This window comes from Ochotona princeps, chromosome 2, assembly GCF_030435755.1.
Source record: "Ochotona princeps isolate mOchPri1 chromosome 2, mOchPri1.hap1, whole genome shotgun sequence".
NCBI classification, from domain to species: Eukaryota; Metazoa; Chordata; class Mammalia; order Lagomorpha; family Ochotonidae; genus Ochotona; species Ochotona princeps.
Genome location: NC_080833.1, coordinates 53,091,832 through 53,113,880, shown reverse-complemented (window position 1 = coordinate 53,113,880; position 22,049 = coordinate 53,091,832). Strand labels below are relative to the sequence as shown.

At 47.3% G+C, this 22,049-nt stretch overlaps 1 protein-coding gene across 1 annotated transcript in view; it reads right to left on the bottom strand.

The window, feature by feature from the left end:
* The window catches only part of CACHD1 (cache domain containing 1), a 214,850-nt gene extending 194,353 nt beyond the window's left edge, over positions 1–20,497 (bottom strand). Inside the window, exon 1 of the mRNA XM_058657546.1 lies at positions 19,701–20,497. Within this exon, the coding sequence (XP_058513529.1) occupies positions 19,701–19,946 (246 nt within the window). The 5' untranslated portion in view covers positions 19,947–20,497. The remainder of the gene's footprint in view (positions 1–19,700) is intronic.
* Positions 20,498–22,049: the final 1,552 nt, after the last annotated feature.

Below are 22,049 nucleotides of genomic sequence, written 5' to 3'. Positions count from 1 at the left end.
GGCTGGGTGGGTTTCGTATTGCTGACCCCAGCTCCTCTCAGACTGCCCATGTTATCCCCCAAGCCTCCACATCAACATCAGTGCTCCCATGAGCCCTTTGGGAACTTTCCTGTCAACCACTTTAGCTCCTCCCCAAGCAGGCTGGGACCCAGCATGCTCCTGAATGTTGGCCTAAGCAGCCCCTTCTGTAAGAAGGGAATTTGCCCTGTTCCACATCAGGTGCCCCACCCAGGGAGTCCACTACTAGTTCCTCCCAAGCACACTGCTTCACTGACTCCAAGATCCCATAGGGAGCCCCTATCTCAAACAGCAGCCAAATCCTTAAGTCTTTTTCCAAAGTTTTGAAATTTAATTTCCTTAGGAGACATTTATTTCATTCTTAATTTTAAACATTATACTTCATTCTTTCTATCCAGGTGGCATCATTATTTAAATAATGAGGACCTAAACTATGAGAACAATGATTTTAAAAAAACTACAGTAGTACAAGTTGGCACTCATAAAGGAAAGTAAAACGGGTATCTAAGCACAGACAGACACACACACACAGGGGAGATCTAAAGTTTTAGGGAAAATGGAATTAAAAGATAAAGCATGGGGCCTGGCGCAGTGGCCTAGCGGCTCAAGTCCTCACCTTGAACGCGCCAGAATCCCATATGGGCACTGGTTCTAATCCCAACAGCTCCTCTTCCCATCCAGCTCCCTGCTTGTGGCCTGGGAAAGCAGCCGAGGATAGCCCAAAGCCTTGGGAGGAGACCTGGGATAGTCCAAAGCCATGTGGGAGACCTCGAAGAAGCTCCTAGTTCCTGGCTTCAGATTGGCCCTGCTGCAGCCTTTGCGGCCACTTGGGGAATGAACCATCAAATGGAAGATCTTCCTCTCTGTCTCTCCTCCTTTCTGTTTATCTGCCTTTGTAATAAAAATAAGTAAATATTTTAAAAATTGATAAAGCATGGGCTCAGCACTGTAGCACAGCCAGTTAAGGCACTGCTTGTGATGCTGACAACCCACATTTGCATCCCATACTGGAGTGAAAACTTAAGTCTCAGCTGCTCTGCTTCTGATCCAGCTCCCTACTGATGTGCTAGGAAGGCAGAGAAAGATGGCCCAAGCGCTTGTGCCCTTGCCACTCATGTGAGACCCAGATGAAACTTCTGGCTCCTGGCTGGGCCTAACCCTAGCTGTGGTAGCCATTTGGGAAGTAAACTAGTGGCTAGAAGAGCTTTCCATCTCTCTCTTTTCTTCTCTGCCACTCTGCCTTTGAAATCAGTAGATAAGTAAATAAAACTTTAAAAATACGCATTTTCCTTGACTTAAGTGCCCACTTGTATGCTCTCAACACTCAATAGTAAACAAGCCATATGATCTTTCAGAAGTAATGGAAATGTTGCAAAAATGGATAGTGGTGAGGCTGGTGTTGTGGCACAGTGGGTAAAGCTGCTACCTATAGCACCAGCACCCTATATGGGCATTGATTTGAATCCCAGCTGCTCCATTTCTAACATACCTGGGAAAGCAGTAAAGGATGGCCCAAGTCCTTGGGATCCTGCACCCACGTGGGAGACCAACAGGAAGGTCCTGGCTCCAGGCTTCAATCTGGCCTAGCCCTAGCCATTGAAACCATCTGGGGAGTGAACGTGCTGACAAAGCCTCTCTTCTCTCTGTACTGTAACTGAATCTTAAAATTAAATCCTGGGTAGTGGTAATCACTGCACAATTCTTTAAGTTTGATACAAGTCAATAAAAGTTAACAAGTACTAAAAATCAATAGTCAAAGAAACTAATTACAGAGTGGGTCAAGACCTTGATATTCTCCCAAAAATGGCATGTTAATGCAAATAGAAACAAGAAATGTTCAGCAATATTATTCATTAGAAAAACGTTCATTAAAACTACAAGATAACCATGTTCGCACAATGTACAGTGACAAATAGTCAAACAATTAACTGTGGGATGCCAAGACACTCATACCTTGCTCCTAGGAACACAAAATGACACATCCACTCCAAAACAAAGACTGTCCGATTCTTGTAACCTAACACATACTTCACATATATAACAGTTACCCCAAGCCTAGAGACAGGAAACCTCTGCTTAAAAACCACGTCATGCAAATTTTTTAGAAAAGATTTATGGTTGGTGCAGTCACCCATCAGCATCCAATTGCGGAATGTGACTTTGACGGCCAGCTGTCTTGCCTCTGCTCCAGCTATGAAACTGGACAGGCCATGGATGATGACCCAGGTTGTGGAATCCCTGCCCTCTCCATGTGGGAGACCAGAATGCAGTTCTAGGATTCTGGCTTCAGCCTGCCTGACCCCTTGCTACTGTGACCACCTAGGACTTAAACCAACAAAGGGAAGATCTCTGTCATCCTGCCTTTCAGTTAAAATAATAATAAACAAGTCTTCAAAAAAATTTTTAACACTGAAAAGCCAAAACTCTTTTCGAAAGCTATGCTAGCTCCACAGAATACAATCTATACACACACACAGATGAGACTTAGTCACGTTAATAATGTACATCAGTTGATTTTCATGCAAATGACCTACTGCAGAATGAATAAACTAGAATGAATAATTTTCAGGGATTCCGGGGGCAGGGAAACTACCTGCAAAGGAGAAGTATCACAGCCTGCTGGATGACAATACTGCTAAATATTCTCATGGGGAGTGGGGGTCCTGACTGTATCTTTGATGGAATTCAGGATACTGTGCAAAAATACCCATTATAAATATATACATGTTCATTCACATGTGTATGCATACAGATATATATATTATGTAAGTATCCACAAAAATTAGAAGTAATTTTTAAAATTTATTTATTTAAAGGCAGAGCAATCTAGACAGAGAGATTTTATCTACTGAGCTGGTTCTCTACCCCAAAAGGCCACAACCACCATGGCTAGGCCAGGCTCAAGCTAAGATAGACATCCTGGTCTCCCATGTGAGCTGCAAGAGCCTAAGTACCTGAACCATGAAACACTGCCTTCCCAGGTTCATTAGCAGGAAGCTGGTTAAAGGCAGAGCAGCCAGGACTCAAAATGGCACCCCAACATGGGATGCCAGTACTGCCAACAGCAACTTAAGCCGGTGAATCACAACCCTGGTGCTTGTGAAGAAATCAGAATCCTTGTGTATTGCTGCTGAAAACAGGAAATAGCATTGCCACTGAAAAGATGGCAAGACATGGTTTCTCAAAAACCATTTCACTTCTGGATATATACCCAAAGTAACTGTAAGCTGGTACCCAAACATACACCTGCATATTCCCCTCTAGCCACACTATCCAGAAGACTCAAATGGTGGAAGCAATCTAGTGGCCACCCACACGTGAAAGGATAAACAAGTCGGTGCACAGGTACGATGGGGTACTATCCAACCAGAGAAGGAAATCCTGACTGGCTGTCACACAGGGACCCTTGCAGACTCTCTGCTTAGGTGAAGCAAGAGATTCCCCTTAAATGAGGTTCCTGGAATTGCCAAATCCCATACACAGGAAGCATAAAGGTGGCTCCCAGGGGCTGCTGGCGACAGGGGCACCGAATTTTAGCTGGGGAAAATCCAAATCATCTCGCAGTGGGGAGTGCTGATGGTTGCCCAACAGAAGTGCACTCAGCACTACTGAACTGCACTCAGAAAAATGGTTAAATTGGAAAGGTTTGTTATGCATATCTTACCACAATCATAAAAATAAAGCGAAAAAATTATGTTCTCCACAAGGATTCTTTTCCAAAGATTCAAAGCTAGATGAAGTGTTCAAGATTAATCCCTAACATGTTTGTTACTCTATCTGTATCTATCTCTATACAGATAAAAAAGCTAGTACAGTGTGGGAAGGGACATTTGAATCCTAACGGCATACAGAGTGGTCCTAGAAGCTTTCATTGGATCAATAAAAAAACAATGCATGCGTATTTTTTTAAATTAAAAGGCATGCCTATTTTCAAAATTTTCAGATAAAAAAAGCAGCACACTACTTTCTGCTTTTCCTACTAACAAAGCTGCAGGAGCTCTGTAGTTTTAAACTGGAAAAAATGGATCAGTGAGGTGGCTGAAGCCAGCTTATTCTCCACCTGCGGCCAGTATTCCACATGGTTGCCACTTGTTCCAGGTGTTCCACTTCCCATCCAGCTCCCTGCACACGGCCTAGGAAAGCAGCAGAGGATGGCTCAAGATCTTGGGACCCTGCATCGCACGGGAGACCCTGAGGGAACTCCTCCCTCTCAGCTTTGGTCAGGCTCAGCTCCAGCTGATGTAGCCATTTGGGGAGTGAACCATCTTTCTCTGTTAACTCTGCTTATCACATGCAAATAAATACACCTTAAAATTTTTTTTAAAAAAAGAACAGATTCAAATGGCTAACAAACATATGAAAAGATGCTCAGGCTCTCTAGCCATCAGAGATACAAATGAAAACCACCTTGAGGTACCACCTAACTCCTGTGAGACTGGCCTACATTCAGAATTCAAAAAACAACACATGCTGGCGTGGATGTGGGGAGAAAGATACCCTCCTTCATTGCTGGTGGGAGTGTAGGCTAGTACAATCATTGTGGAAATTCATTTGGAGAGTGCTTGGAAAATTGCAAATAAACCAGCAATCCCACTCTTAGGAATATACCCATCAGAAGTAAAATCTGCATATGAGAAGGGACTCTGTAATCCTATATTTACAGCAGCACAATCTACAATAGCAATGACATGGAAACAAACCAGATGTGCGTCTAACAAAGAATGGTTAAAAAAACTATGGTACATCTACTCAATGGAATATTATTCAGCTGTCAAGAACGATATTATTCTATTTAAAACCAGGTGGTCCCAACTAGAAACCATTATGCTCAGTGAAATGAGTCAATCACAAAAGAATAAATACCATATATTCTCTCTCATAGAAGGAAGCCAACATGGAAAGGGTAACTCCAATAGTCCAACCTATACTGTTTTTTTTGAGCGTCTGTTGGCTGTTTTGGTTGTGTCTCAGATGTTTTGATGTTTTTTTGTCGGTTTGTTGGCTCCCAAATAATTTCTTTTCTCTAGTGGAGTTCATCAAGTGCCCATGGAGTATGCAATGGCAACACAGTTCCCAAGAGACTTTTGTGTTTCCTTTTAGTTAAGCATGTGCTGCCTACTCAGTGGCACATTAATCAAGGTGCTACAATTTGTTGTTGACGTTGTTACTGTTGTTATTCATGCTGTGATTGATGTGGCTGTTGTGAAATGATGTCAATCCGAAAAACTAGTTAAAAAAAATGTTCTAGATATGAGGGAAAAAAAAATGCCTTTGGTATTTTGAGATTGCAATAAGCTTGTAAATTGCTTTAAGTACAATGGGTATTTTGATGATATTAATACTTTCAATATATAGGAATTTGATTTTAACAGATAATTTTGTTCTATGAATGTTTACTGTTAGTACCAGGTGTGAAATATGGCTTTTTGTTATTGTTATACTTTTGTTTTCAAAAGATTAATTTTTCTGGCCGGAAGTCTTATTTTAGAGGTAATCTGTGACTACTTTGCCATGTGTGTGTTTTTCCTTTCTTCCTGCGTGTTCTATGAGGAAGATATTCTGACTTTGTAGATGAAACATGCTTATGCTTTATTGTACAAGAAGTCTTATGTTTTTAAAGCAAATAAAGGTGTTTTCAAAAAAAAAAAAAAAGTAGATGGCCTGCCATTTTCCAGAACTCCTCAGACCCAGGGTTTCTGATCACACATCTTCCAAGTGCCCCATCAATAATGGCGCCATGCTGACAGGAAAACAGGAATCCAAATTCCAATGCGCTCGGCCACCCACACTCACAGCAGCCCGCACATCCGCAAAGGCGCCTCCCTCTGATGGAATGCGACAGGCAAGCTCCCTACCCGCACCTGGGGCCACAGCGTCCCTACCAGAGTCCTTCTCCACCGGTACTCGGTCGGTTCCTCCCCTCCTTGCCAGACCACCAATCCCTGCCCTGCTGGTTCTTCCTGTCCCTCCATGTTCTCCTTGTGCTGCTCCCACCCACTCATGCCCCCACCTCAGTCTTAACTGGCTTCTCTTTCCCATCACTTCCTCAGCAACCAGTTAAGTGGCTGCACTATTCACCCTCTTGGGCAAAGCGCCATGAAGACAGCTGCAAAAGAACCGGTGTTTACATCCGTGAGAGGTCACTGGGCGGGGCAAGCAATGGCAAGAACAGGGGAAGGAGCCATAGGAAAGGCGATGGAGGGTGCTGTTTTTAAATCAGACTTGGGGGTGGCCGATGGCGCAACAGGCTAATTCCGTCTTCAAGTGCTGCAACTCTTGGCGCCAGTTCGCGACCCAGCTGCTGCATTTCCGATCCAGCTCTTTGCTCATGATCTGGAAAGGCAGCGGAGGACGGTCCAAGTGCTTGGGCTCTTGCGCCCATGTGGGAGATCCAGAAGAAACTGCTGGCTTCAGATCGGCTCAGCTTGGCCAGCTATGACAGCCGTTTGGGGGGTGAACCAGCAGATGGAAGATCTTTCTCTTTTTCTCTCCGTTTTTCCGTAAATCTGCCTTTCCAATAAAAATAAATCAATGTTTTTTAAAGATAGAGAGGGTTGGGCCTGGCAGCGTGGCCACGCGACTAAAGTCCTCGCCTTGAAAGCCCCGGGATCCCATATGGTCAGCTCCACTTCCCATCCAGCTAGCTCCCTGCTTGTGGCCTGGGAAAGCAGTCGAGGACGGCACAATGCATTGGGACACTGCACCCGCGTGGGAGACCTGGAAGAGGTTCCAGGTTCCCGGCTTCAGATTGACACACATCGGCCCGTTGCGGCTCACTTGGGGAGTGAATCATCGGACGGAAGATCTTCCTCTCTGTCTCTCCTGCTCTGTGTATATCTGGCTGTAATAAAATGAATAAATCTTTAAAAAAAAAAAAAAAAAAGAGAGGGTTGACAAGGCTGGCTTCTGGCGTCTCCCAAGCAAAAGGAACCACAAGTTCAAAGTCTCTGGGGCAGGTATGTGCTTGGAGTGTTCAAAGAACATTGTGACCCGGAGGGGTGGAGGGGGAAGGGTCTCAGGTAGCAGGGAACAGCTCGCTCTGCTGCCAAGGCCACTTGAAATATGAGATTTTACCGATTCAGAGGGGGAACCTGTAGAGAGCTTAAGAAAAAAAAATACAATCACACATCTGAGTTAATTTTTAAAAAGTATCATGTCTATGTTTGACAGGCTGTGAAACCGGTTAGGGCAGATGAGACAAGGAGCAAACTATCTGCAGGTTCTCTCTCTGAACCCCACAACAGCCCTGGCTGGAGCCGGAACTCCATGGGGTCTCCACGTGGGTGGCAGGGATCTACTGCTCCATCCCCGGGTAGGCCTTAGCAGGAAGCTGAGTGGAGAGTGGTGCCAGAGTTCAAGACATTCAGATATGGGATACCGGCATCCCAAGGGGTGGCTCAGCTGCTGTGGGCAACACCTACCCCTACTTAAATGCTTGAAAGGACCCCCTTAGCCATCTTTCTAAAAGCGGTTTCCTTCCTAACACTACTTAAAATTTACAACTTAAGACTTGTTAATATGCTTGTTGAATGTTTATTTCACCTAGAAGGGTGAGAAGTAGACTACGTCTCTCTTTTTTAAACTATCTGATGCAAAATTAAGCAATACCTGATACACAGTGTGATCTCAATGAATATTTGTTCATAAATTCTAACCTTCAGGATAAGGTAGCTTCCAGTACATTTTTGCGTTTTTTTACATTCCTAAATGCAGTCCAATTTCCTCTAACATCAATTAAGCATCAAGATCAACTAATACTTAGACACCTACCATGTGTGCTATTAGGTACTTGGCTTCCTCTGAAACATTTAAAATCTTTAGTACCAAGGGAAGGTCTGGTTGAAACTGACACAGTAAATACAAATTTACTACTTTAGAAGTAAAAGTTGATTTGAAAGTAACTACCAAAATGCCATACACCAAAGGATGGTTAGACCATCGGTTTGGTGCAATGTCTGATACTTAATCATGCCACAGTCCACGTCCGGGCTAACCATATCATGATGAAGAAAGGCCGTATGTCCCCATTTTACAGCAGCTAAAGCCATCTCTGGATATAACAGATTTCCATTTCCCTCCACCTTCCCCCCCTCAACCAAAAAAGCACCTCCAGCATCCTATGTTTCCTCCCCAAACACCAAGAGGCAGCAGTAGCCTGCAACTGAGAGTCTCCCTGGGAAAGGGGCAGAAGCAGCAGCAAGGGGCACACACAGCTGACTCTCGCCAATGGCGGCCAAGGGCATCGGCACTCAGAACGTGGTAGCCAACCCCCACCATTCTCTCCTGCCTCTGGGCTATTGCAATAGGCATTGGCTATAGAAAAAGCAATGAGCAAAAGTAAAAGGAATTAGAGGCACAAGAAGTAACCCAAACAGATACTTGTTGCACCTCATCTGTAAAACGCCCCTTCACAGGAGCTGCCACTTGCAATGCTGGTATCTCACAAGCACCAGCTTCAGTTCTGGCTGCTGCTCCACTTTCATTCCAGCTCCCTGCTAATGTGCCTGGGAAAGCAGTGGAAGATGGCCCAAGTACCCGGGTCCCGGCATTCATGTGGGGGACCCTGAAGCTCCTGACTCCTGGTTCCAACCTGGCCCAGCCCCAACCATTGCAGCCATCTGAGAAGTCACTGGTTAAGACCTCTCCCACCTCCCTTCTGTAACTCTGCCTTTCAAATGAATAAATAAGTCTTTAAAAAAAGAAGAAATCCAATAGGTCTTTCTAGACTAATTTCTCAGAGATGAGTGCAATGATTACAAATCTTTAAAAATATTTAAATATACACAATATGCCACAACTAACAATATGAAAAATAAAGCTCTCCTGAAATCACTGATATGTACTGCATGCAATTCCAATCAAGGAGCCAATATACGTCAAATTTCTCTTCATGGCACCCACAGTATGATAACTGCCAACGTCGGAGGGCTCTCTGTGCTCTTCCCTCGATGGATGGAATCCTCACTGCTTCACCAAGTAACACGAAAACATGATTATTTTGAGCTCATTAGTTATTTTACACATGAAGTTGGATGAACCTGTGCTTCCGTGGATCATTCATTTCTGGCTATCTCCTGTTTTGAAAAGATTTTAGAAAGAAAAAAAAAAAAAGGAAAAGTTGGCCATCTTACACATTGGCCTGGGTTTGTGTTGTTTCCTTAACACAGGCCTTATCAGCTCTGCCGCAGCTGAAGTGATGCCAATTGCTTTATGACACACTTGGATTTTCTCCCGCTAATAATCCCCCCTTCCTGCCCATGACGGGCAGGCTTCTTCCACACCGCAGTAATGTGGGACAGCTAATTATCTACCGATCCACCTTGCTATTCCGCACTTGGCAACTTTTATCTGCACAGGACAGCTGCACTCTCAGCGTTTGAAGTAAAATGTCAGTCTCTGCTAATGCAACACGACTTACATCACTAATGATGTCTCCACACTTTGAAGAAACAACTCAAAGCCTAATTAAAAATTCAGATGCATTTCTCACAGACTTGCTGATTTTCACTGTTCTTCTACCAGGGCCTCAAAGTATCTTTTTAAATACGCCATGCAAGAAATATATTTTTTTAAATATTATTTTTAAATCCCAGAGGAATCGAAGTCATGAGCTTTGACTGCACCTTTAAAATAACTGTTATGGTTGGAAGAGAACCAAGCCATTATCATGTACAAGATAAGAATTTACTCCACACTAGCTTCTACCATACAATTACAATCAAGCATACCATTTCCAGGGAAAGGTGAGCCATAAGCTATTTTTCAGCTGATGCACTCTGGTATTTAGGTGTTGCAACTTTCCAAACTGTAATTAAGACAGAAGTCATTTGGCTATATGAATCTTCAGAAAAGTTAACTTTTTTCTGAAGATGATTTTAAAGATATCTTTGAAGTTACCTTCAGGAAAAAAAAAGGGCAAGGTAAAGAGGAATTCAAATGACAATTTCATGAACAAATCAAATAAACAACTTTTTCAAAGTTTTAACACTAATACAATTTTCATAAAAAATTAAAGAATTTCATACTTTTAATTTCTTGGAAGAGAAATACAGATCATAAAATCCACTTTTAGAATAGAACACTGGGGGCGGACATTGCACTGTAAAGCTGCAGCCCTGATGCCTTCATCCCATATGGGTGGCAGCTGGTGTCCTGGCTGCTCTACTTCTGATCCATCTCCCTGCAAATGCGCCTGGGAAGGCACCCACCCATGCAGGAGAACTGAATGAAGCTCCTGGCTTAGCCTAGCCATTGTGGCCATGTGAGGAATAAACCAGTGGCTTGAAGACCTCTGTCTCTATTATTCTACCTTTTGTATTAAATAAATAAATAAGTTTAAGACAATAGAACTTTGCCTAAACAGTACATGTGGAATTTTCTTCCATGTTTTTTCATAAGCAAATACTAAACAAAATTGTTTCTTCCCTGGTTTTTAAATACTATATATATATGTATGTGTATTATGTACTTTGTTTTGTTTTTATTTGGCTGTTTTTACTGGAAAAGGCATAAAGAGAAAAGCACAGAGAGAGACCTTTCATCTACTTCACTCCCCCGATGGATCCAATGGCGGGAATAGAACTGAGCTGATCCAAAGACAGGAGAAGGAAGAGCCAGCCGCCACTGCTTTTCAAACCATAAAGAGGGAACTGGGTGGCAAGTGGAGCGTGAAACAGTATCATGCCAGGGTCAAAGGCTAGATTCTAATGACCACAACTGGAGTTCTCAATCTACCACTCACTACTGCTGCGATGCCCAGACAGCCTCGGCCCTGCACGGAGGGGTGCAGACTTGACTGCTTCAGGCCTTTCTCCTTTCTCCAGGCACTCTGGTCTGTACACCAGAGAGGGTAGGTCCAGCAGAGGCCTGCTGGGTCTGGACTTGAGACAAACATTCAGGACAGAATGCAGTGTGGTCAGCCAGCCTGCACAGGTACGAGGGCAGGAAGAACACTTCCAGGCCTCTCTCGAGTGGGACTTGGGGAAGAGGAACACAGAGATAGGGCAGGGCCTGGCAGCTGCTGGCGAAAGTGTCTGAATCCCAAATTACTCTTGCTGCATTGCCTAGGGTACACATTCCCTCCAGATTCTCATTTCCTCTCTTCACAACACCCCCAAACCCAAGGAACTCAGGCTCCAGGCACAGGCACAGCTAACTTCCAACTCAAAAACAGGGGTAGCTACTGCAAACCAGTTGAAACAAAAAGAGGTACTTAAGAAGTGGGCTTGCATGGTGGGAGGGTTTGGGGAGGGGTGGGGAGAACCCAAGTATCTATGTAACTGTGTCACATAATACAATGTAATTAATGAAGTTAAATAATAAATAATTAAAAAAAAAAAAAGAAGTGGGCTTGCAAAGAGAGAAACAGAGTACTGACCACTCCTAAAACAGCCTACACAAAGACCTCTCCAGAACTGGTCATTTCCCTGGGACAGCAGTTTCCTTTCTTGGTCAAGCCATTGTGAGTTGTTGTGTAACCTGCCTCATAAACGAGATTGGAGTGACATGGAGGATGCAAGCATCCCACAGCCTTATCTCCACCTACTTCTCCAATCTCTTCTTGTACATTCTTTTCCCTCTAGCTCTGCAGATGCCAAACCTTTAATCACATCTCCCCAATCCTAAAAGGTGCTCCCCTCACCTCCAATAAGGACCCTTCTGGTAACTTCATTACTCTGCCTCCCTCTAAGCTATCCTACCATGCCCAAACAATTCTACTCATTCTACTTTTGCAAGGAGGCCTCTAGAACTCCTATTTACTCCCAGATTGGCTAATATACTCATATGTATTCTCTGATCACCTAGTACCTCTTCTTTCATGGTATATCAGAAATTAGCTAATGGATCTCTTAAGCCTAATACGGTTCCTGGTACAAAATAAACATTCAGTGAATACCTGAAGGTATTAGGATGACAAGGAACTCCTGTCTCAAGGAAATCCTTTTTAGAACTCCTCTATCAAAAGTTCTCTTTTATACTACACAACCTGTTTCCTGCAAACCTGGCTTAACTTCCCGAAACCTGTGCATAATTCCAACCCAGACATTGCAAATTGGTGGCCTCTGGCCTGATCAGGCCTGCAGACCTGTTTGGTTTGACCCACAAAGTGGTTTCTGTCCTGTTTTTTAAAGAAAATAAATAAGTTAGTTGTCAACATTTTAAGAATCAAGAGATCTCCAATAAAACCAGGCATCCAGCTTCTTCTAAAAACAGAGATATATCAACATTAGCCCCCCACGGGCAACAATCCCAGGCTGAGGGTCACCATATCTCCTTTAGCCCTCGCTGTACCCTTAGCCAACAATATCCAACATTACTCTCTACTGGTCCACATTGTTCATGCTGTGACCCCTATGAATACTTCATGTAGCAACTATCAGTAGATTCCAGAACACATCTTTCCAATTCTGACTCAAGTCACTCTGGGGTGCTCCCTCACAAGGCAGGAACATCCCAGTAAAAGGCACTGGGGTACCAAGTAATTCCTGCACCCTCTATGTCTCCAGCTCTTCAATGTAGCATACTGAGCGCATTTTCTGACACACCTGTACACAGTCCAGCTATCCCTCTTCTGTTTGCCTCTCCCTCCCACTTCGTCTTCTCACCTTGGTTTTTCCTCACTCTTACCTCTTCTGGAAGTGAGAACAGCAGCCAGTTCATGCAGAATCAAATACAAATACCCAGACTATAATCCATACACTAAGAAAAAAAGGAGCCTTAAAGACTTGTGGGGGGGGGGGAAGTCAGACAAGAAAGCCAGCGCCAGAAGGCACAACTAGGAAGCCCCACTGGAGGTTCCTCAAACTTGACTTTAACCCTAGAAGGTTGAGGAGGTTGCCAGGCAAAGGTACTTGCTGTGTGTAGACACTGTGTGGAAGCTGTTTAGACACATCACCAGGAAGCGTTAAGGCTTCCAAGGTATCTGTATTGATTTGTCAACTGAAAAGTCCTATACACTACTTTGCCAATATATTCCGTATATTATAAAGCATTTTAAAAAATACATATATTAAATGAGAATGCAAGAGCCAGTGTTGTGGCACTGTGACTAATCCCACCAGCATCCACATCAAAGAATATACATCGTTTCAAGTGCTCCACTTCTGATCCAGCGCTCTGCCAATGAGCTTGGTAAGACAGCACTGGATGCCATCCTTGTGGGAGACCTGGATGAAGTTCTGGGTTCCTTGCTCTGGCCTAGACCAGCCACTCCCATTTCAGCCATCTGGGGAGTGAACCAGCAGACAAAACATTCATTCTCATTCAATCTCTGTCTCCTCCACTCTCTTGCGCTCTCCCTTTGTCTCCCCATCTTTAAGATTTATTTGCATTGGGAAGGCAGATATACAGAGAAGAGGAGAAAGATCTTCCATCTGCTGATTCACTCCATAGGTGACCTCGACAGCTGGAGCTGAGCTGATCCAAAACCAAGAGCCAGGAGCTTCTTCCAGGTCTCCCACGTGGGCCCAAGGCTTTGGGCCGTCCTCCACTGCTTTCCCAGACCACAAACAGGGAGCTGGATGGGAAGCAGGACCGCTGGGACACAAATCAGCACCCATATGGGATCCCAGTGCGCATAAGGCTAGGACTTTAGCTGCTAGGCTACCATGCTGGACCCACACTCCCTCTATCTTTAACCATGCCTTTCAAATAAGTAAATAAATCTTCAAAGCATAAGAATGCAACAAAATCTTATCAACAGTCATGTGATGTCTGAAATTTACTTCAGAATAATCTGGGGGAGAGTGGAAGAGCTGGTGGAGGCAGAGGCGGAGGTGAAACCAAGCTGATCACAAGTTGATAATGTTTAAGTTGGGAGAAAGGGAGGCAGGGATTTTCACGCTACTTTTAAAATGCTTGACTACATTTACAGTCTTTTTAGTAAAACAGTTTCGCAGGAAAATAGCTCCACTATTTTCATCAGAAGCCCCAAAGAAGGGTTTGGCAGCACATCCTTGAGATCTACACGCGGTACCCTAGAAACACAGGGGCACCATACTGATGGCAAGCAGAGCTGCAACTGCCAAAAGATTCGTCTCCTTTTCATTTGGGCACAAGATCTTCACCGCTGCTGCCTTCCAGGTTCTGTGCCCCCAGCACTACACAGACCATCCTGCTGTTTTTTCTGTTTACAACCTGTTCTGAGGTTAGATCCCTGTGCCAGATACTTCGTTATCTTGTCAAATAGCTTTCCTGCAGTTAAGTGGAAAGACACTAGAGATCATTACAATTTAATAACACGTCAGAAATTATACCATGAATAATTGGCTCAAAATTGTTCCTTCATAATTTGATTTCCAGTGTATTTGTACAGCAGGCTTAAGCGGATCCCAAACAAAGCCCATTCCATCTACTACCACAATGCCAGCGTTTTGCAAAATTCCTGCCTGCTCATCCACTTAAGCTCAAGGAAGGAACTCCTCAAGCAGCAACCAGAAATAGCAGCAACCTGTTAGAAAGCATGAAACCATCTCCTTCCCATCCCCTGAGCCCTTCCAACACTCAAATACCACTGGCAGGGGAAATAGAACTAGCAGGAGGGACCAGGCCAGCTGAGTCAAGTGTTAGGGAGGAAGGACTATGCACACAGAAACTGTTCCTGCTTTTCCTTGGACTCATTCAAACCAAGTCACCCTTTAATCAGCAGCTTTCTTCTACTCCAAGTATTCAATTCCCCAAAGATGCAATGCAACAGACTTTCCACTAATGCTTTTATTGTACAAAAGGGCACAGAATCAAATCATTATTTCTAAATGCAAGTGATTCCCTGCCCCCACCCAATCATTCCATATTGCCCAGTTACACATTCAAACCATTGTCAACCAGGCTAGTGCTGGTGTGATGCACATGACTTAGGAGAAGGTAAAAAACTTACCAAACCTGGGCCCAGCACGGGAGCCTCCGGTTCGTGTCCCAGCTACCCTGCTTTCAACCAGTTTCCTGTTTGTGGCCTGGGAAGGCAGTCAAGCACAGCCCAAAGCCTTGGGACCCTGCACCTGTGTGAGAGATCTGGAGGAGGCATCTGGCTCCTCCTCTGTATATCCGACTTTCCAATAAAAATAAATAAATCTTAAAGAATAAAAAACTTGCTAAATCTGACTACAAAGCAGTGTGTGGTTGCAATAGGGCCATCAAGACACCCATGTCCAATAACCACAGAAGCTCTGGAGTAATGGTCAAAGAAAGAAGCTATGGGAACCCAACCAAGGGACACGGGAGCTAGAGCTCCCCTCCAGCTCAGGTGTCCCTTGTGTGATACCACCAGAAAGAATCAGAAGGGTCTGATGAATAGATTTGTTAACCCTTCATGTTTAAGGCTCTGCCACTAAGTACAGACATTTCACTGAAATGGTCAAGAGCAAAGTGACTGGCTTCCTTATCTCCACAAGAGGGGCTTGAGGACTCCTCAGTGCTCCCAACATGGCAGGGGCACCCCTCTCACGCTGCACTAACCCTCTGCAGTCCAACGCCCCTATGCCTCTTGCTGGCTGCCTATATCTGAGGGCCTCATTTGGTGCCTACTTTCATCATTATGGAGATTAAGGACATGGACCCAGCCTTAGTCACTACTTTCAGTTTAGCCTAACCCAAGATCCCTTAGAGAATCAAAGCCCTCCAAAAGTCTGTTGGCAATACATAAAACCAAACCAAGAAGTTCATGCATGGCTGTTTTGCTGTATGCAGAGCAAGCCTGCCTGTTTGTCATTTACAACACGGAGCTGTATTTTCAATCCACACCTCTGCCCTGCTGAGCCCTCTTAAGTTCCTGAAGTATCAACTGCTCCTTCTTGCTATACTTTCTTCCACTGGAGTCCAGGTTCCAATTTATGCTTTTGGTATTTCTTGTGCCCCAAGCGGGAGACACCCAGCCCCCACCACAAGCCTCCCTCCCAGGCCCCATACAGCAGCTGTCTGACCAACCTGCCGGTGTGTCTGCCAAGTTCATACTGAGTGTGCTCAGCCTACCAGAGCTGTGTTAGTACTAACACTAAAGCAGGCACACTGGCCACGTGCCAGGGGCTTGCTGTTAAGAAGCCTGTATTGTTATATAATGTTAAATGGGCCTTATAAGTGCCTGATGAAATGGCTCCCAAAGCAGATCCGCCTTCTAACAAGCAGGCATTGTTACTTAACTGTTTTACCTGTGCAAACTTACCTCCTCCTTCAGCCATTAGCACCTGTGCTGGAAAACCTCAACACCTAAGCACAGTGCTCCGTGCTCAGTAAGCTTTCAACAAGCAATTCTCCATTTAAGAACCACCACATCCATCAACGTGTCTCCAGTTCAGCATCATGCCAAAACAGGTGCCCTCAAGTTAACAGGTGCCATTACATTCAGAGTGAGCCTCTAGCAAGAATCATATGGACAACTTGACATTTACAAATCACCCAACCTGTAGGTAGCAGAGCAGGAACTCAGGTACCCAGACACCCAGGATAGATAGGGTTCTTTCCTATTCCTGAGGCTGCCTGGTCACAATCCTGCTGTGTGGATTAAGAAGCAGAAACCAGTCTCGCCAGACACAGCCGCACACTGATCCTCAGACCACAGGGCAGCCAGACCCCCGAGGAGAGAATGATTAGCTTTTCAGTTCCGCTCCCCCAACCCATGATGCATGATGTCTGGTCCTGGAAAGACAGCATCCAGTGGCAGTTTTCCCAGAGCACTTGCATAATTGGTTGCTGTAAATCAAAATATTTTTTTCCAACATTTCTGTCCACTATTAAAAAGAAACAACAGTGACGAAACAGTCACCATTAGCAAACTTCTCCAAGACAACATGGGAGGCGGAGTAGGTTTCGCACTGTCCTCTACACAGGCACAGGTCCCACGTCACCGGAAACCACAGAGCAGAAAGAAGCCTGGTTTCTGTTTTTGTTAAGTAACCTTCCCAACATCCCACTGAACAGGGCACGTGGGGCCCTGGAAATTGTGCCCGACACGAGGCCGGGCTTGAAGGGCCACTTTGCAATTTCACAGCATGAAAAACTGTCTTATGAGATTTTCAGCAGCAGAAGCCACTGAAAACTGGCTTTTTATATAAACTGACCTACCATTTTTTTTTCTTTACCAATGAGGTGCTGTCATAGAGAAGTCCACACTGTGTTCGAAATGCCAAGGTCAGGTGACAGCAGCCAATCCCTTAAGTGGGAAAGGTATCCTATCCCTTAAGTGCGAAAGGTATGTCTTGGGGGGGGGGGGGAAGGATCCCTCCAGGGATCTGACCCAACTCACCTTCAGACAACCCTTGCACAACAGCCCAGCTCTGCACAGGTAAAATCCAACATCCTCCAAGGGAGAGCTACATCACCTACATTAAGACAACTAAATCTACAGCCTTGCAGAACCACTGAACAGACCCCAAACATTTGCAAGGCAGAACTGAGGCCTAAAATCTTTAGGAGCCGGACATCTAACTGCTATTCAACTTAATTCTCTTAATTTGTTTTTACAAATATTCTCCCCAAAGAGACTCCACTTCTCCCAATATTCGCAGAGGCAAGTGGCAAACCAAGTACAGCGACAGAACTTTTAGATGCAGTGTGTGTGCGTTGGCTCCTTTCAGCAAGGGAGAGAAGCCACTTCACATTTTGCCAGACAAAACCCTGGACGCAGGAGGTCGGCTTTCACAATGAGGTGGCAAAGGTGTTAGAATGAGGCCAGTTGGGAGGAGATAAAGGGCCATTTGGGCACAAACCCCCTGCCGACCAGAGCTTTTGACTGAAGTGTCTCCTTTTCAACAGCGAAGCCTTTTAAAACTACATTTGCTTTGGATCCCTACCTGAATGACAATGTGTGGCGATCCAATTTCACCTTTTGTCAAGGCTCGGGTGAAAAACAGTGAAGAAAAATCAAGTCCTGAAGCTTACAGGAATGGGGGGGGGGGTGGAAGACCCTACATGGCCCGTCCTGGCAATGCAATGAAGGTGGCAACCGCCAACTAACCCCTGCAGCAAGATCCAAAGCTGCAAAACCCGGCTCAACATCCCCGCCTCCAAAGACGCCACACAATTCTGTGTGCACCCCGGATCTAAACATTCGCCGCTGGGAAGAAAACTAATTTTCCTTCACCTCCAAAAGTCCTTTCCCTCCGAGGAACTAAGCAATAGCCAAAAAAAATTAGAAAAATCCAGATGGGAAAAAGAAAAAACTGAAGATGAACATCAAGGATTTGCACAGAAAGGGAAAATGATATATTTAAGTCTTACCTATTATTATGCAAATGAATAAAAGCCGACCCGACTGCACTTCAGGGCCGGGTGTGTGCAAACGTAAACTGATCTTCCAAGCAAACCACCCACACCTCCACCTTCCCCTCAACAGCAAAACAGACTTTTTTTTTTTCGACAGTGGAAAATGTCTGTGGAACTTAAATTTAGGAAAATCGTATTCTCTCGACAAGAGGCAGAAGTGAGGGTACAAAGAATTTAAGAAAAAAGAAAAAGATCAGAAACCTGAATCCCAAACACAAAAAACACTTCTCCCGGTGGGAGGTGGAAAGGCGGCCGGAGTAGCGACGGTCTCAGAATTCTCTTCCAAGAACACTTTCCTGGAAACGCCGCTCTTTCGAAGACCCTATCCGTCACCCATTATTGTCGTGGGAGTGTTAGAGAAATGGGATGATTTTACCTAAGAGGGTGTTAGACTGGGGATCTCACCTCAAGCGCCCCTAATCGAGTGGGTGCTTCTGGCCCGCAACACTAAAATAACGGCGAGCTAGAATCTCCAGGTGGTGGCCGTGGGGCGATTTTTACCTCGGTGGTTCACAGTAGTAACGTCCCCGCGACCCTCGCCAGTGCCTATCAGCAGCGGGCGAGGTTTACTGGCGCGCCCGCCTCCACTCCCCGGGAGGACCCGCGTGGTAAACACTCGGGAGAGACGGCGACCGCCTTCATCTCTCCCTTTCTCCTCGCTTCTCCCCCAAAGGCCCAGGCGCGCGCGCGAACACACACACACTCACACCCCAAACAGCACCCCCCCCCCCAACTGCATGGGGCAGATAGCGCGCAACCAAAGCTGAAAGCAACAAAAAGAGTCGCCCACCAGGACCGGAGTCGGAATCTAAACAGGAATCCACCAGGCCGGCCCCTCCCCCAACGCACCCGGCAGGGAGCGAAGCGCGGGGCCGCTCTCCGCGGGGACCCAGAACGCCCGGGAGCAGCCGCGCCCTTAGCCGGTGCCTTCCCTGCGGTGCGCGCCTCGCTGGCCTGGGGCACCAGAGGAGTGGTCCCGGGAGGGTTGGGGCTGGGGCCTCGGAAACTCGTCGGAGGCCGATGGAGCCGGCTGCCTTAGCATAGGGACACACAAAGAGCAGACGGGAGTTTGCAGCGGTGGCGGGGCGGTAACTGACCAAGAAAGGTGTGCAGATGAGGGAAGAGAGGTGCGGAGGAAACCAGAGGATCGTGCCCGAGGTCAAGGAGCTGGAGCTCAACAGACACAAGCTGTGGAAGGAAGGGGGACCCTACAGAGGCGAAAGCGAGGGGTGGGCAGTGCGTGCCAAAGGGGCTGGGGTCGATTCTGTGCACAGGACAGAAAAGTCGGGTGGGGTGGGGGCTTTGTGCCGGCCAAGAGCAGTCGGTGCACGACCAGGAGACCTGCACCGGGCACTGGGAGGCGTTTCTTTGCAAAGGGGAAAGGCAGGCTGCCGGGCAAGGCCAGCGCCGCGAATGGGGTCGCTTACCTGCATGGTGACGACTCCCAGTTCCTCCGCCGCCAGCCTCCGCATCTGGCTCGCCAGCACTTGCGCCTCGTCCAGGATGGAGAAGTCTGCGTCGGCCACGGCGCCCAGGAGCCAGCACGCCGCCAGGCAGAGCAGCCAGAGGGGCGGCCGCCGAGCCCCGGCCCCGGCCCAGCCAGGCGAGCCCGGACAGTGTTGTGCCAGGGCGGCCGCCCCCGCCGTCTCCTCGTCCTCCTGCTCGCGGGCCATGCAGCCTCCTCGCTACGCCCCGCCGAGGGGCTCGGGGAGCTGGGACGCAGAGAGGGAGCCGCCGGAGGTGCGCCTGGGCCCCGTTCCACGCAGCCCGCAAAACTTTCTTCCTCTTCTGCAGACTCGTCTCCACACTGCTGCTGCTGCGGCGGCGGCGGCGGCTCCCAAACTTAGGGGGCGCCCGGCTCCAGCGCGGGAGCGCTGCCGGCCACCATCGCCCGGCTCGGCGTTGGGCGGGAGAGGAAGCGGCCGCCGGAGCGCTCCCCGCGGTGTGCCGAGGGTCTCCGGGAGCCTGAGTGCGCGCACTGCGGGGCTGACAGTCGGCGCCGCGAACCGCGCGGCTTTTTCCCCCTTCCCCGGAGTCCCCAGCGAGGTGGTGGCGACGGCGGCACCGGAGGGAGAACGGCCACCGAGCTACGGCCGCCGGGGCAGCCACCCGAGCGGGGAGGGAGACGCGGAGGCTTGGACTGGGGACAGGGGTGGACGGACAAACGAACGAGCGAACAACCAGCAAAAAAAACCCACAACCGAAAGAAAGAGGTGGAAGGAAGGGAGGTGTCTGGTGCCACCACGCCGCGCTACGGGTCCGCGCACTTCCCAGCTCGCCGCCGCTGCCGCCGCCGCGGCTGCGGTGATTTATGGAGCAAGGGCGAGAGGCGGGGAAATTCCCCCAGTCGCCCCTCCCCTCCGTTCCTGCTCCCGCCTCACAACAGGCCCCCCGGCCCCGGCAGCCGAGCCCAGCCTCCCTTCCCAGGGACCAGCCGGGCCGCGGGAGGGGACCACCGTCTTGTGACCGGGGACAGCGACCCACCCACCCCCGCGCCGGTTCTCACGGCCTCCGCCCACGCGAGGACTCCGGGCTCCTATCCGTTCCAGGTTCCGCCCATCGAAAGTCCCTTTAAGTTCTAGGACGCTGGTGGTGTGCCGGGCGGAGCCTGAGGGTCCGAGGCACTGCGGCTGTTGCATCTGCTGCCAGTCTTCCAGGTTATCAATAACAATAGCCCTGGATTGGTCGCTCGACGGTTTTCTATTTGAAGCTCGCCACTGCGTGGCCAGTGTGGTGCCCCAAGCTTTCTGGACATTATCCACCTCCCCCCAACATCCTCTAGGAGGTGGGCATCTTTATCCAAAATTTTAGGTGCTGAAGACTGGGGCTTGAGGCAATGGAATAGATGGTCGAAGGTCACCCAGTGGATAAAAAGCAGATCCAGAAATTAAGCGCCCGCCTTACTCCCAGGTTCTTGCTCTGAAACACAACACGGTTCATCTGGTTAGCCTTTGGAACGGAACCACCTGATCTCATTATTGCAACAAAGAAATCACCCAAAACCTACAAGTCAACCCTACTTCACTGCGAACACCTGTTGTCCTGGAACCCCAGCTCAGACTCTCTGAGAAATGACCTGTTGGAAGCACCTGATCTCATTATTGCAACAAAGAAATCACCCAAAACCTACAGGTCAACCCTACTTCACTGCGAACACTTGTTCCCCTGGACCCCCCCCAGCTCAGACTCTCTGAGAAATGACCGGTTGGAAGCACCTGAACAGGTGGGGGTGAGAGTGGGTGGATGCACGCGCTTGTGTGTGTGTGTGTGTGTGTGTGTGTGTAAAAGCAGACAAGTGCTGCGAGCTGGCTGCGTGCAGTTTCCCAGAACACACAGCCAAGGCACAGGAAGAGAAACAGGACACTCTTAGTAGAGGTTCTAGGAGGATCAGACCTGGAGTTGGCGCTCTTTACACTTTATCCCGAAAGGCTTGTGTTTTAATCCTTTAACAGTAGTGTGCTAAAAGCCCACCTTCTCTTTTCAGACTCTTCTGGTCCATTGTATCTCATGACCATCCTTTTTTCTAAACTCTCCAATCAGCATTGTCTCTACTACACTGATGTAGCTTCTCATTGGTGACACCCTTCAGTCTGTTCACCTTGACACGGGCAAAACACACCCTCAGCAGCCTCATGTTTGTCTTACACCTGGAGCCCGGGTGAGCTTGTCCACTGCAGAGACCAAGTCCTTCACTGCACAACACAACAACATAACAGGTTTCAGAAAAGCGATTCTTGAATTAACAAGGAGATGTAAACTTACATGTCTGTCTTCTG